This window comes from Herpailurus yagouaroundi, unplaced genomic scaffold, assembly GCF_014898765.1.
Source record: "Herpailurus yagouaroundi ecotype Mexico unplaced genomic scaffold, PumYag 162, whole genome shotgun sequence".
Lineage (NCBI taxonomy): Eukaryota > Metazoa > Chordata > Mammalia > Carnivora > Felidae > Herpailurus > Herpailurus yagouaroundi.
In genome coordinates, this window is record NW_024412403.1 from 4,688,382 (window position 1) to 4,704,575 (window position 16,194).

General features: G+C 46.3%; 1 protein-coding gene across 1 annotated transcript in view; it reads right to left on the minus strand.

Moving 5' to 3' along the window:
• BACE2 (beta-secretase 2) overlaps positions 1-16,194 on the minus strand; it is a 53,118-nt gene that overhangs the window by 7,099 nt on the left and 29,825 nt on the right. The window contains exon 8 of the mRNA XM_040484970.1: positions 12,527-12,695. Coding sequence (XP_040340904.1) covers positions 12,527-12,695 — 169 coding nt within the window. The remainder of the gene's footprint in view (positions 1-12,526; positions 12,696-16,194) is intronic.

Sequence of the window (16,194 nt, forward strand, 5' to 3'; positions counted from 1 at the left end):
AAAAAAAAAAATTACTTCTGGAGGGTATTTTCCATTCACTGGATGATCTGCACATTTCTTATATATACTAATTATTCTACGACCATGGAATAGATTTTAATTTTTTGTACTGAAATTATGAGGCCATCCTACATACTGGTTAAGAGCATGGACCCTGGGGTCAGACTTCTGGGGTTCAAATCCTACTTCCCACGTATGAGCTGTGTCACCTTAGCCAACTTCCTTAACTTCTTCGCCCCTCAGTTTCCTTATCTGTAAAATGGGAGATGGCAATGGTACCCACAAATCACAGTCTTCGTGAATGGGGACCAAGCTAATAGAAGGCACTTAGTACAGTGCCTGGGGTAAGGGCAGTGCTTCCTAAGCATCACTTGTTAATATCTTGTTATTTTAAATCTTTCATCAATGTCTTGGGTTAAAATTGTAGCTATGTGTTTTCTCGGTTCTATCTTCCAGAAGACCCAGTTGATAATGAGCACCTGAGGAAGATCCGTCAACTTACCAACTATAAAAATTATCATGGTTGGGGTCTTTTCTGCCATGGCATATAAAATAAAGTGATGGTACCGAGATGCCTTTCGAGCAGCCGTGGTTCACTTGGAAGAACATTCTGGAGCTCCAGGACAGGCATTCTAGACCCAGGGCCATTTTGTGCTGCAACTACACGAAAACCTCTTACTAACTACCCCAGGCCTCAGTGTTCTTTTTTATAAAACAAGGAACGGAGACTGCATGATTCATGTCTTTGGGGCCCCTTGGCTTTGCAATCCTTTGATTATATTCTAAGTAGATGGCAGGGGCCTCGCTCTGAAACTCTGTTCTTAACAGCTAACTTTCCTATTTTTAAACATGAATATGTACCAGATGATCCACTTTCAACCTGCACAAGGAAATTCACAGCGAAACGACTGCCACAATCCATGGTACGTCTCAAGTTGTAAAAGCTCAACTCTATACAGCTCTTGGGTGTTAAATGTCTCAATCTATAAAAAGACATGAGTGGTATTTCAGAAGCTTTGGATACATTAAGAGAGATCTGTCAATCTTAACGCTCTGTTATCCTTCTAGCTCTAGGACACTTGGCCCAGCCAACACAGAGGCATCTGAAAGTGCACCGGCCATGAACGTCTGTCTGTCTGCTGCTGACTCGTGAGACTATCTGTACGCTGAAGCCCCAGGCCGGCCAGCACTATGACACGCGGTGACCACCGCCGTATTTATCCGGCTCTGATCTGAGACCAGAATAGTGATTCTTTGTAGGGGTTGGGGGGGGGGGTGGGTGAGGCGAGGAGAGGCAGGGCAGCACAAGAGAAGCATCTGTGGATCTTTTTCCAAAATAACCATCACCCTCCCACCCACCACCATTCTGATACACCCTGGCTGAAAAAGGAGGGGAGGGTGTGGGCCATCATGTATTTTAAAAAGCTCCCCGGCAAAGTCCTCAAAGAGCTCCCACTCTCTGCTCTCCTTCCCACCCTGTCCCAACCCTTAGAGACAAGCCGAATCCCATAGCGGAGTGTGGTGTGACAAACACCAATTATTACGGAAACCCAATAAGAGACATCAAGAGAAAAGGGAGGCTCCCAAAGGTTTGGGCTCCACCAAGTGCTAGCTGGCACCGAGGGAGAACGTCCTCCTCCTCCCACACATAGAAAAGATGATAAACTCCTATTTTTAAATATGTAGATGAGCCCGGAAATAGGTGCTAGAACTGGGGATCCAAAGCCCAGGGACAGGGGTGCGGAGAGGGATGGGCAAAAGACTTGACCCCGGCACCACGGAGATGGCTGGTAGAGGCTGGCTCGCTGGGGGAGGGGGCCGGGAAATTTCTGCCAACCAGGAAGCCGGACTCACTCTGCCCGAGGTCTGGGGGCCGGAAGGGCAAGGAAGAACCTCCTGTGAGAAGCAGAGCTTCCCTGCCACCGCCTGGAGCAGGGCTGGCATCGAAATTTACACAGCTTGGTGTAGAAATCCTGAAGTGCTCATCGCCTCACACTCAGCAGAAACAAATGCAAAATTGGTTTATGGCAACATTCTTACAACCCAAGGTGCACTGAACTCTCTCCAAAGGGGAAAAAAAAAAAAAAAAAAAAGCTTTCCCACTAAAGATAAGCTCACAACAAGTACTTGCAAACCAAGTGAGAAGAAAATCTGCCACGAGGGAACAGCAGACACAAAACCAAAGAGATCAGCTCTCCGTAAACGATAGGAAAACAGAATATGCTGGAGATTACACAATAGCGGTGTTTAAAAACTCGCTAAAATGCTACCAAGGCTTTTTAATCAGGCTGATGGAAAAGTTCATAAAGGAAAATAAAATTGAGAAAGAACAGTGGGGGGGGGGGCCCCTGGGGGGCTCAGTCGGTTAAGCGTCTGATGCTTGATTTCGATTCAGGTCATGATCTCACCGTTCGTGAGATCAAGCCCCTCCTCCAGCCATCGGCGTGGAACTTGCTTGGGATTCTCGGTCTCCCTCTCTGCCCCTTCCCCACTCGTGCATGTGTGAGCACATGCGCGCACACTCTCTCCTGCTCTCTCAAGAGCAATAAATTAAAAAAAAAAATACTGTAAGATATATCGATGGAACAGAATAGAAAACCCAGACATACAGACCTATCTCCCCAAATACTTACTGGAATTTGGTATGTGATAATATTCAAATCAGTGAAGAAAATGTGGATTATTTGGAAAAATGTTATAGGAATATGGGATAATCATATGGGGGGGAGGTTTAATCCATACAAACTATGTCAAGGTAAATCAAACAGAAGTACTTGTACAAATCACGAAATAATTTCAATAAACAAGGTCATTTAAAATGTGGCTTTAAACCTAAGGGCCTTAAAGGAAAAGACTGACATATTTAAATACATGAAAGCATTTCTTCAATAAAATCCATTATCAGGGGCGCCTGGGTGGCTCAGTCGGTTAAGCAGCGAACTTCAGCTCAGGTCACGATCTCGCGGTCCGTGAGTTCGAGCCCCACGTCGGGCTCTGGGCTGACGGCTCAGAGCCTGGAGCCTGCTTCGGATTCTGTGTCTCCCTCTCTCTCTGCCCCTCCCCTGTTCATCCTCTGTCTCTCTCTGTCTCAAAAGTAAATAAACGTTAAAAAAAAATTAAACAAAATCCATTATCAGCAAAGTTTCTAAATAATGTAGAACTGAAATATGGATTATAGCTTTTCTCCCTCCAAATAGCTAATTATTCCATTACACCACAGAGATTCTACAAATCAATAGAAAACAACTAAAAACCCGACAGGAAAAAAAAAAAAATGGGGAAAGGATATGAGTGCCTAGTTCACAGAAAATGAGAAACAAATGCCCTAGACATTTACTTATGAAAATAAACTCCACCTCACGCATACAAAGTAATACAAATTAAAAACTACACTGAGATAACCTTCATCCATCAGGTTGGCAAAATTCCCAAAGGGGTGACAACACCTTGTTGGTGACGCTGACTGGAGAGTCAGGCCACAGTATACATTGCTAGACAAATGGTACGGCCAACGCAGAAAAGAGCACAACCTCCTTAGAAGGCGATGTGACGATACCCATCAAGATGACAAAATCTTAGGGCACCTGGGGGGCTCAGTTGGCTGAGCGACTGACTTCGGCTCAGGTCACGATCTCACAGTTTGTGAGCTCGAGCCCTACCTGTATCGGGCTTGCTGCTGACAGGGCAAAGGCTGCTTCAGATCCTCTGTCCCCCCGCCCTCTCTCCCCCTCCCCTGCCTGCACACTCTCTCAAAAATAAATAAACATTAAAAAAAAAAGATTCTTATATGTTTATACCCTTTAACCCAGCAATTCTATTCTCCTTTCGTATGTGAGAATAAACACAGACAAATGGGATCCACTGCAACACTGTCTGTAACAACAGGAGACTGGAAACAACTTCAATGTATCCATAAGGAATTGTTAAATGAATTAGAGAAGAGCAACAGAAGATTACGAGGCTCAAAAAATAATGGGGAGAGGGGGCGCCTGGACGGCCCACTCGGTTAAGTGTCCGAGTTCGGCTCAGGTCATGATCTCGCAGTTCAAGAGTTCGAGCCCTGCATTGAGCTCTCTGCTGTCAGTGCAAAACCCACTTTGGATCCCCTGTCCCCCTCTCTCACTGCCCCTCCCCTGCTGGTTCGCTCTCTCTCAAACAAATTTAAGAAAATAATGAGGGAACACTTGAAGTATTTATAATTGCCTCTAACAGAGCAGGGCACTATATAATGCATTGTAATTTGAACATGATCTGGCCGTTTTCAAAAATTAAATAAAATAACGGAGATAAAGGGAATACAAGTCACAACAATATTTACAGAACAAAATTTACAGAAAAGTAAACTTGTCTATTTGAAAAAGTACACAGTGGAATTGCCAGAAATGAAAAATACAGTCGATGTAATTAAAAGCTCACTGAGGGGCGCCTGGGTGGCGCAGTCGGTTAAGCGTCCGACTTCAGCCAGGTCACGATCTCGCGGTCCGGGAGTTCGAGCCCCGCGTCGGGCTCTGGGCTGACGGCTCAGAGCCTGGAGCCTGTTTCCGAGTCTGTGTCTCCCTCTCTCTCTGCCCCTCCCCCGTTCATGCTCTGTCTCTCTCTGTCCCAAAAATAAATAAACGTTGAAAAAAAAATTAAAAAAAAAAATAAATAAAAGCTCACTGAATAGTTTAAGTGGTCGACTGAACACAGTTGAAGAGAGAACTAGGGCACTACGGGATGTATCTGCAGAAAACTACACAGAATACAGCAAAGATAAAGAGAAGAAAATATGAGTGAAAGGTCAGGGGACATGGAGGAAATAAGGAGAAATCTCACAATTTATCTCAGGAGATCCAAAAGAAGTAAAAATGGCTGTAAGGTAATAGTGAAGGAGAAACCAGCTGAGAATTCTCTAGGATTGATGCTAAAAAACATGAATGCTTAGATTCAGAGAGCACAATGAGTCTTGAGCAAGATGAAAAACAATCTATATCTACATACATCATGGTGAAACTCCAGAAGACTAAAAATTTAACCTAAGTCTGAACAGCAAGCAGAGGAAACAGATGACCCTTTTTGGTACAACTGAAAGTGACTTTTCATCAGCAGTAATGTTGGCCAGAAGACGTTGAAACATCATCTTCAAAACACTAAGGGAAAAACGGTCACCCTAGAATTCCACACATAGTTAAATTATGATTCATGAATTGGGGGGAAATGAGGGGCACCTGGGTGGCTCAATTGGTTGAGCATCCAACATCAGCTCAGGTCGTGATCTCACGGTTTTTGAGTTCGAGCCCCGCATAGGGCTCTGTGCTGACAGCTCAGAGCCTGGAGCCTGCTTCGGGTTCTGTGTCTCCCTCTCTCTCTGCACCTGTCCTGCTCATGCTCTGTGTGTGTCTCTCTCTCAAAAATAAATCTTTAAAAATTTTTTTTAATTTTTTAATTTTTATTAATTTTTGGAGGAGAGAGAGAAACAGAGCATGAGCGGGGGAGGAGCAGAGAGAGAGGGAGACACAGAATCAGACGCAGGCTCCAGGCTCTGAGCTGTCAGCACAGAGCCCGACATGGGGCTCGAACTCACAAACTGTGAGATCATGACCTGAGCCAAAGTCGGACGCTCAACCGACTGAACCACCCAGGCACCCCCTAGAAGTTTTTTTTTTTAACTTGGGGGAAAAATGAAATTTAAAAGAAATCCTAAATTACATTCTTCAGCATAAGGAAAACTGCTGTGTCATAATGTTTATCCATTTTCCTTTGTTGGGCTTTGAACAGTTTTTAGTTTGATGAAAATGGCGGTTTTATATAATAACGTAATTACTGAATGATGTGCTTTAGTTTGTTTTATGAATAAAGCTGCTTCTGGTCAGGTCTTTGGGTGGAAACACACATTCATTTCCTCACTGCATCTACCTAAGAGTGCCGTTGCTGAGTCATAGAGTAAGAATATGTTTAACATTAGTAGAAAATGTCAAACCGTTTTTCCATTCATACTAAACAATTTCAGCAAAGTGAGAATCCCTTAACGGAGGATTAGAAGGGAACTCCAAGAGCCTACTCCATGCACCAGACTATAGGACTGCTCTCACAAAAAATCCAAGTGACTAACAACTATTTTAAAAGCAGAATTTAGGGGCGCCTGGGTGGCGCAGTCGGTTAAGCATCCGACTTCAGCCAGGTCACGATCTCGCGGTCCGTGAGTTCGATCCCCGCGTCAGGCTCTGGGCTGATGGCTCGGAGCCTGGAGCCTGTTTCCGATTCTGTGTCTCCCTCTCTCTCTGCCCCTCCCCCGTTCATGCTCTGTCTGTCTCTGTCCCCAAAATAAATAAAAACGTTGAAAAAAAAATTAAAAAAAAAAATAAAAGCAGAATTTAGCAATGTGACTGGATAGAAGATTAATATACAAACAAACCCTGTGTTGCCTGTACACCAATCAAAATAGGTATCTAAGACGTATATGCATAAGAACTTCTTGAAGAAAACTGCAAAAACTCTGTAGGATATAATAGAAGACCTAAACAAGTAAGACCTAGCACATTCAGGAGGAGAAGACTTGTATAATGAAGATTTGATTTGGGGGCGCCTGGGTGGCTCAGTTCGAGACCCAAGTCGAGGCTCACAGCTTAGAGCCTGGAGCCTGCTTCAGATTCTGCCCCTCCCCTGCTCGCACTCTTGTCTCTCTCTCTCTCTCTCGAAAATAAATACACATTAAAAAGTAAATAAATAAAGATTTGATTTCTTCTCAAGTTAATCTGTACATCCGTTGCACTTGCAATCGAAATCCCAATAAGGTTCTTCAGAGATCCTGACAAGCTGAACAAAAGGACAAAAGTAGCCAGGACCATCTAAAGAAGAATAAGGAGAAGAGGTGAGCCCCTGGTGGATATTAGGTCTTATTATAACTACGGATATTAAACTATATGTTATACCACAGGGGCAGGCAGCTACACCAGTGGGATAAAAGAGAATGTTCAGAAATAAGAGATCCAGGGGCACCTGGGGAGCTCAGTTGGTGGAGCGTAAGACTCTTGGTTTCGGCTCAGGTCATGATCTCACAGTTCGTGGGTTCGAGCCCTGAGTTCAGCTCCACACTGACAGCACAGAGCCTGCACAGAATCTCTCTCTCTCTCTGTCCCTCTCCCACTTGCACTCTCTCTCAAAATAAATAAATAAACTTAAAAAAAAAAATAGATCCAGATTTATACTGGGTCTTGGTATACAACAAAGATGTTATTAAAATTATTTAATTATTTAACTTGAATCTAAACCAACCAAGTTTATAGAAATGTGAGGTTAAATGAACATGTTAAATGATACCATTAGGAAAAATCCAGACAAATCTAAATATATCCTACAAAACAACGGGCTTTTGGGAAAAAAAAAAAGAAAAGCTAAGAACACCATTTGGGTGGTAACTGAGGAAATCTGAATATGGCCTAGATACTACACAATATTACAATGTAAATATTGTTAGTTTTTTAGGAGTCATAATGGTATTATGGTTATATACGAGCCTGTCCTTATTTTTAAGAGATATTTGTGGATGAGGTATTATGGAGTAAAATATTTAGGAGTAAAATGTCATGATATCTGCAACCTATTTGCAAATGTCTCAAACAAAAACTACATACACACATACTAATACACATCAAAATATAAAATTATTAAATCTAGATACTGTGTATTTAGAATGTCATTATTTTTAGTCTTTTCTGTATATTAAAAATTTTTAGAATAAAATATTGAAAATATCAGAGGAGAAAATATATTCCATAAATGGTACTGAGAAAATTGAATGCCCTTATAAAAATTAGATTCCTACTTCACATTATGAGAAAATGGGGGGGGGGGAGGAGAAGTATATAGTATCTCTAGAAAAAAAAATCTGTATTTTCTTAGATTAAAGAAAAATTTCTTAAATAAGGTACAGAGTAAAAGCCGTAAAGAAGAGATTGGTACATTTTATTTCCCTAAATGTCAATAAATGTAAGTGAAAGCTAATAAAAACAAGTAAGAGAAATCCAGAGACTAGCAGATATTTACCACACATTAGCCCCCCAGAATTAATGGATCAAATATTAAGACTGTGTAGCCATCAATAAAAAATATGGTAGAAAAATGTCCATAAGCTATAGGTAGAAAAATTCACCATAAGAGAGAAAGCTCAGATACCCCGAAAACATCCAAAGTTGCGTCATCTCAGAAGTAATCAAACTGTGACACTATTTCACACATATAGATTGGCAAAAAGCAAAAACAAAAACAAAACAAATAGAATAGAATAGTTTGAGGAAATGAAAACTCTTGTAGAATCCTGATGGTCCAGCTACCTTGAGGACAAATCCAACAGCAGCCAGGAATTCCAAAGACTGGCATACCAAACCATCTAGAAATTCCATTTTCAGAAGATCTCATTCACAGGCAGAAAGATGTTCGCTGCAGTAGTGTTTATAACTGCAAATATTAGAAACGATCCAGATGTTAATCAAGGCAGGACTGGGTAAATAATCTGGGTATATTCATCCAAGAGGATACTATACAGCAGTCAAAATGGGTGATCTCCCATCAACACGGAAAATCTAGTAAATGTAATGCTGACCGATAAAGCAGGTGGACAAAGGATATATATTATTATCTATAGTACTGTGTAGCATTCACATACATTTCATTTTATTATTTTTGAATAATTGTTTCCTTAAATTTTTTAATGTTTATTTATTTTTGAGAGAGAGAGAGAGAGAGAGAGAGAGAGAGAGAGAGAGAGAGAGAAAGAGTGTGAGTAGGAGAGGGGCAGATTGAGAGGGAGATACAGAATCCGAAGCAGGCTCCAGGCTCCGAGCTGTCAGTGCAGAGCCCCACGTGGGGCTTGAACCCACAGACCGCGAGATCATGACCTGAGCCGAAGTCTGACGCTTAACCGACTGAGCCACCCAGGCGCCCCCGTATACATTTTAAAACACCAAAAACCTACAACCAACCAACCTATGTTGGTTGTTATATGGTACTTATTTACAGGTATATGGGAGACAGCTTCTAAGGTGACGCTGATGATCCCCGCTCCCCGGTGTTTACGCTCGTGTAATCCCCCTCCCACAGTGCACCAGGGTGGTTCTGTGCAACCAACAGAATAGGGCGGAAGCGACAGTATGCCATTTCAAAATTGGTTGGAAAAAAGACTGTGGCTTCTGTCTTGGTTGCTCTATTGCCCTTCTACTCCCTGCAATCGCTTAATCCCGGGTGACCAGACGACTGTCCTAAGTGTGCTCGGGGAAGCCTGGTGTGAGGTCCAAATGGCAAGTAAGGTCCGGTTGGCAAGGTCCAACCACAGGAGTGAGCTTCCAAGAGTCCCCTCCAGCCTCACGAGAGACCCTAGACCAGAACCACCAGCTAAGCCACTCCTCGGCTGCTGACCTTCAGCACCTGCACAAGGTCATCAAGTACCGCTAAACTGGGGGCTAAGTTGTTACCAAGCAAGAGATGATGAATGCAAGGTACTCATACCTGTGTAGTGAAATGTTACGTGCGTAGTAATTATAAGAACGTACACGGGTTTCAAGCTAAAGGGTAATTCTGGGGAAGGCAGTGGGGTGGGGCTCTAACTCCATTTACTTTGTTTCTATGACACATTTTTGAAGAAAATATGACAAAAACGTTAGCATTTGTTAAATCTGGGTGTTCCAAAAGTGTGTACAAAGCACATGATTTCCTGTGACTTAAATCATTTTCTTTGTTATTTAAAGCAGGTTATGAATTAAAAATAAACACTTCTAGAAAGAGAAAAAAAAAAGTGGTGTCTCTCTTCCATTTATTACAGCCCCATAGACCACTGTCTGGCTCCTAATTGCAGCTTGGAGGGAAGGAATTACTTTAATGGCTAAACGGTTTGCACGAAAGAGGAGACATATCTGCGTGTATTCCCATGGCTGGTGAAATCAAATGTTTAAGTACCAAAACCCTAAATATATATTTTTTAAATAGTAACAGAAAAACTTCTATAAGCGCACCTACCAAAGGATTCATGCTGAAATGCAGGAACGAATGTTGCTTTGCCTGGAGACGCTTCATACTAAACTATTTCCAACAGCAATTCACTTAGGAGACACGGTGATTCCGCTCCCTGCGGAATTAAGTGGACGATATACGGCTGTTGCCATAGCAGCCTCTACTTTAATGGTATTTAACAAGAGAACAGAAATTGTGAGGAAAATTGCTTTCGTTCTTAGTTCTCTGGGTTATAAGAAGTAAAACACATTCAGGGGCGCCTGGGTGGCTCCGTCAGTTAAGCGTCCGACTTCGGCTCAGGTCACCATCTCGCGATTCGTGAGTTCGAGCCCCGCGTCGGGCTCTGTGCTGATGGCTCGGAGCCTGGAGCCTGCTTCGGACTCTGTGTCTCTTTCTGTCTCGGCCCCTCCCCCACTTGTGCTCTATCTGTCTCTCAAAAATAAATAAATGTAAAAAAAAAAAGTAAAGCATTCACATCCAGGAGACAGAGTAGCATCTCAGATTATACACTCCCAGGTAGTGCCCAGAGAAAGGTCTCCCCCTGGGATACCTCACAGGCTAAAAACAGGTAATGCGCTCTCAAAGATAAACATTATCTCAAGGACTCTGAGCCCGCTCACCAATAAAGTCAGAGGAATCTGCGTTAACGTTTAAGAAGGTATTTGCAACAAATATGTACGTGGTGTTGGGTATTTTCTTTTTTTTTCTTATGTTTTATTTTTGAGAGAGAGAGAGAGCCAGCGGGGAAGAGAGACGGGGGCGGCGGGGGCCGGGGGGGGCACAGACAGAAAATCCAAAGCGGGCTCCATGCTGAGAGCAGAGAGCCCACTTCGGGGCCCGAACTCACAAAGCATGAGCTCATGACCCAAGCCGAGGTCGGACACTTACCCGACTGAGCCACCCAGGTGCCCCAGGGTGGTTTTTTTTTAGACAGCACATGAGTAGGGCCAATATTCCGGATGTAAGTTCTCCTTTCACTATTTCTCTTCACCCACTCTCCAAATTGTTATGTTACCCTTCGAGAACGCCAATGTGTCCAAACGAGGCTGTGAGGCACCGTGACGCATCACTGACCTGCTTTCTTAACCAGGATCCCAATGTTACGACCACGATTTGGGTAGCAAATAATAACTGAAACCTCCCTCTCCGGAATAAATCAGCGGAGATCGTTTGACACTCTCCCCCAAATTCTCCCGTTGGTTTTAGATCCCAGGGAAGGTCTGGTCAGGGTCGAAGCGACCAGCACTGTTGGTCAGCCTTCCTGCCCATCCTGTCGCTACGTCTAGTGCCTAAGGATGCTTTCATCTAACCCACACACCTCCACCCCTGCACTGCATGGTGGTCTTGTATTTCACCCCAGCCTCTAATTTTCTTCGGTTCCACCTCTCTGTTGCCCACTCTTTGGCTGCCTCACGTCTGCTTAGTTTTTTTTCCTCTCCCTTGGCATGTTACCCACCAACTCTGAATCCAAAGTGCCAGGATTTGTGAGTTCCCTGGAATCCTACCCAGAAGCACCGTGGCACCCGGCCACTGCCTGCTCACGTGCTCTCCACGCGTCCGGGCGATTCCATCCCATGCCACGTCCAGCCCTGGCCTTTTCCACACCAGCTTGGGCTACTGCTAGACGTACTCGACCCCCCGCCCCCACCCCGCTGAACCATGCGCTGTGCGGACACCCCATTCTAGCAAGTTGTTCATCTACAGACATTCTCGAGTTTGGGGGGATTACCCGCCCATCATCTTCCCTGTCCTCTCCTGGTTTCTCTGAACACCTGCCCCACTCTCTCAAGCTCAGCTCTGCAGAGCCACGCTGCTGACTCACCCTCAAACCAGCTCTCCAAAAGAATTCTAGGAGAAAAACACGCTCCTTGATCTCATTATTTTAGGATTTCAAGAAATAGCAATGATAGGCATTGACTTATTTCACAACGAAGACTTCTTGGAGGGAAAGAAAAACACACAGCTTACCCACGAATCTGCTTTATTTATTTTGATCTCACTGTCAAAAAGCCTGTAATTCATCCCCAAGGCCGCGTATGTTTATTCTATGGTGTGAGATACCCTTTTTTTTAATGTTTATTTATTTTTGAGAGAGAAAGACAGAGCGAGAGTGGGGGTGGGGCAGAGAGCGGGGGAGACACAGAATGTGAAACAGGCTCCAGGCTCTGAGCTGTCAGCCCAGGGCCCGACGCGGGGCTCGAACCCACGAACCGTGAGATCATGACCGGAGCCGAAGCTGGAATCTCAACTGACTGAGCCAGCCAGGCGCCCCTTTGAGACACCATTTTAAATTTAACCCGAGAGACAACTATCACGCTAACATTTACAAGCACTTCCCATGTGTCAAGCACAGGGCTAAACGCCTTACGTGGATTGTCTCGCTTACTCCTCTCCACAATCTTACGGTACGTCTTAATGGTAAGACCGATCAGTGACGACAGGCCCGCACCGAACAATTCAGTAGCAACTGACACGCTACCAAGAATCGCTTCCAATAAAGCGCTCCGGTTAGGGTCTTCTGTCCAACGCACGCGTCGCTTACCTGCACAGGGGCTTGCCGCAAAGCCCACCCTCTTCCGAGCTCTGTCAAAGACCACGTAGAAGCCCTCCATCACGGTAGCACCGATCACCAGCGCGTTGGTGGAAGGTGAAATGCCGAATCGGTAACATTCGTAGTTCAGGCCAGCCCCCATCATGGGCTGGATGTAAAGCTACATAAGAGGACAGAGCAAACAGACAAGGAGGGGCATGAATTGGGCAGCGTCGCGGAGCTGTCGAGGTCACGCCGCGTTCGGAACCCCCGCCCCCGCCTCCCAGGTGCTGTGGGGAGATACACGGTGGGGTGGGGTGGGGTGGGGAGGGGTGCAGGGACATCACCCTGCCATCCAGAAGCTGAGAGCACAAGCGTGGTGATAAGCATCGTTGAAAGTGACGAAGGCACGTGCTCCACCTGTAACTCCACGGGGGCACCACAGTGATGTCCGCCCGGCCGGCCAACCAGCCAGCTGTTATTGACAGAGCACTTGGCATGGCTTAGATACTGCCTCAGGGCCAGCACCACAGGGCTGAAGGACACCCCGTGCCTGCCCCCTTGAAGCTCCCCATCTACGGAGGAGGCAGGAGGTAAATGCGGAGTCGGGGGGAACCGCTCCGACAGGCCCCTCCACGGCAATGTCGCCCAGCGAAGTCTCCCCCTGAGACCTCTTCCTTCCCTTGGCTTCTGAGAAAGGGTTCTCTCTTCTTCCTCCCAACTCACCGGCCGCTAATTTCTTCACTGCAAGCATCGGAGAACTCCAGGGCTCTGGGCTCTCCTTCTGGCTGTCCCCCTGGGTGACCCATGTGGCCCCGTGACCCTAAGCACACCCCTGGGCTCTATGCTGACCCCCGAATCTTGACCTCCAGGCAGATCTCTGCTGCCATAGCCACACTCTTACGTCTTCCTGCCCATTCGCCACTCAACCGGCATCTCAAGTCTAGTATTAAAAAAACTGAACTGGGAACATTTCCCCCAAATGTGCCTTTTGTTTAAGGTCTTCTGTCTCAGTAAATCCGTGATTCACCCAGTTACTCAGGCCCTGCAACACCGGGCCAGGATCTCTTTCCCTACACAGCAGGACTTCCGCTGAAATGGAATCCGAATACAATCATCGCTCCCATCCCCATGGCTACCGCCCAGTCTGGACCATCGGCATCATCTTCTCTCCCGAGCAACAGCAAAGGCTCCTCACTGGCCTAGGACACTGTCCTTGTCATCCTCTGCCAAAGGGAGCTTCCAAGGAGGCAGCAAGGCAGAAGCAGGAGGATCTATTCCCTCAGTCAAAGAGAGAGAAGCCGTCAGAGTCAGAGAGAAGATAGAGCACACCTCGTGGAAGAAGGGTCTGTCCTGGCTGAGGGCCATTTCTTGCAGGGGCTGTGAAGTTCAATAAACACAAACATGGCCCTTGAGGTCCTTGGGGGGAGGGGGGGCAGGGCACGGAGGGTGGGGCACGAGTTCCAGAGGAAATGAGTCAAAACTTAAAACAATCAGAGAGCAAATCATCCTTGCATCAGTAAGAAGGCTCCCTTTGTTCTTTTAACAGCAAAGTATTCAAATGCAGGCAACCGAGAGAATACAGTGGCTGAGTAACACAAAATACCAAACATTTGGAAAATAAAGCGTAAGATTACAACACGAGTAGGAAGAATGACCTTCTTGTGAGTACTGAGCGGCGCTAAAGGGCAAAAGCACGAGGAAAAGTTTGGAGGGAAAGGTCTCGAGCCCTGGGCTTTGTTGCCAAAAGGAGTGTGTGTGTGCGGGGGGGGGGCCGGGCATTTTCAGAGGGTGCAGCAGGGAGGGGCTGTCCCAAGGAAGGAATGGTTTGCCTCCCGGCAGCACCCCGACAGCAGGAGGCAGGACAGAGCACCAGCCACAAGGAGTGAGGACACGAGAGCAGGAAAGGAAACCAGAAGTCAGGCTGCAGAGAGAGTATCTGATCAAACGGACCCCTGAGGAAGAGGAACATCACTGACCCGGTCAGTGCAGAGAAGGCGAGAGGGAGGGCGGCTGCAAGGCAGGGAGGCGAGCAGGGACATCGCCTGCAGCGGCTGCTGCGTCCAGGGAACAGCCTTGCCCTTAGAACCCTGCCCGACTGGTCTGTCTGTCTCCAAGCCCTCCTTCAAGACAAGGACCCATTCGTTCTGTTCCTCACTGCATCCTGGTGCCTAGGCTTCTAGGGTACGACAGGCACACAGGACCTCAGGAGGTGTGCGCTACGTTGAGTGAGAGGGGCTAAGCCTCATCGGCACCAAATGAAAAGCACGACTTCCCCGGATCAACTTAAATTAGGCAAAGGCAGATACACTTACGTGCCGTCAAAGCACCTTCACCTAAGGTTCTGTAAGCAAGCCCTAGGAAAGTACACGAACACGAGCACACACACTCCCCCAACTGATTCTATAATAAAACCCAATCAATCCTCACGTTGTCCTGTAACAGACGCTACCGATACAAAAACACGCAGACTGAATCTGGGATCTTTTACTCTTCCTGCGTGTCCCGGACGACTTCCAGTAAAGGTTCCAGACTGTAGATGCTGGAACATGCTAGGAGAGCTGCAGTATTGGTAGATCTCAGAATAAACTGTCTGCCTCACGCGAAAATAGCACCCATAGACCAATCAGGGGTAGACTGGCATTATTTACATTTTTAGGGTTCTGGGGAAAAGAAAACTAGAATTCGCCTGTGGGCTGGGGTTGGGGGCCGCTTTTGAAAACTGGCCAAAACAGATTCAGCCCATGTGCTTTTGGAAAAGAGCGCCGGAGACGGACAAAATTTCAGAGATGCCTCTGACACAACGCTTTTCTGCACTAGCCAGCATATGCCCCTCCAGTACTGCTGTTACCGGAGGTCCTAGGCAGGGGTCCCCCCATTCTAAAACTTTGGGGACAAGGAGCCCTGATGGCTGCCCTAAATGTTAGGAAGTGGGGGGGGGCGGGGTTATTAGGAGATGCTCCCCCCCCCACCCCCAGCGCTGACCCTGAGGGGTGTGTCAGTGGCACCCGGAGCTTGTGAGATTCTCAGCAGGCGACAGTTCACAACTGCCCATCCAACCGCCTGCTGTGGACATAACAGATTTTCCGCCGAATGCCTGTTTTCTTGGTTTCTTAGGAGTCCCTGATGCTGGCAGCCAACCCCATGCCATTAATTTACCATTACGTGCTCACCTTTGTCCTGAAGCTAGGATTCAACTTTAGTTACGAACCACGCTGATGAAATGATGCCTACCTCTCGAGGTGTGCCCAAAATGCAATCACGGCGCGCAATTATTTTAAAGACACAGAAAACACAGCACCGTATGCAGTGAGAATGTCTCTGGCAAGTATCGGGAATCCTCTTTTATAGTTAAAGGGACAGACGGAGAAGGGGCGAGGCGATCTGCTCAAAGTTACAGTGTGAGTCAGGGGCAGAGCTGAGAACGTAACCGAAGCCTCGGGCTCAGGCCGCGTGCATCCTCTGTGAAGCCTTCTCCCGAGGCTTCTGGGCTCTTCCCCAGTAACCCTCCATTCCTGGAAGGCACGTCCCCCCTCCCCCCATATGCAGTCGAGAAGGAAAAAGGTAATATTATCACTTCCTTTTTTCCTCTGAAATGACTCCTCCTTCCTTACCCCCCCCCCCATCCCATCCATTATCCCCAATTCACCAAGTCACAACAAAGGCACACTCATCCGGTC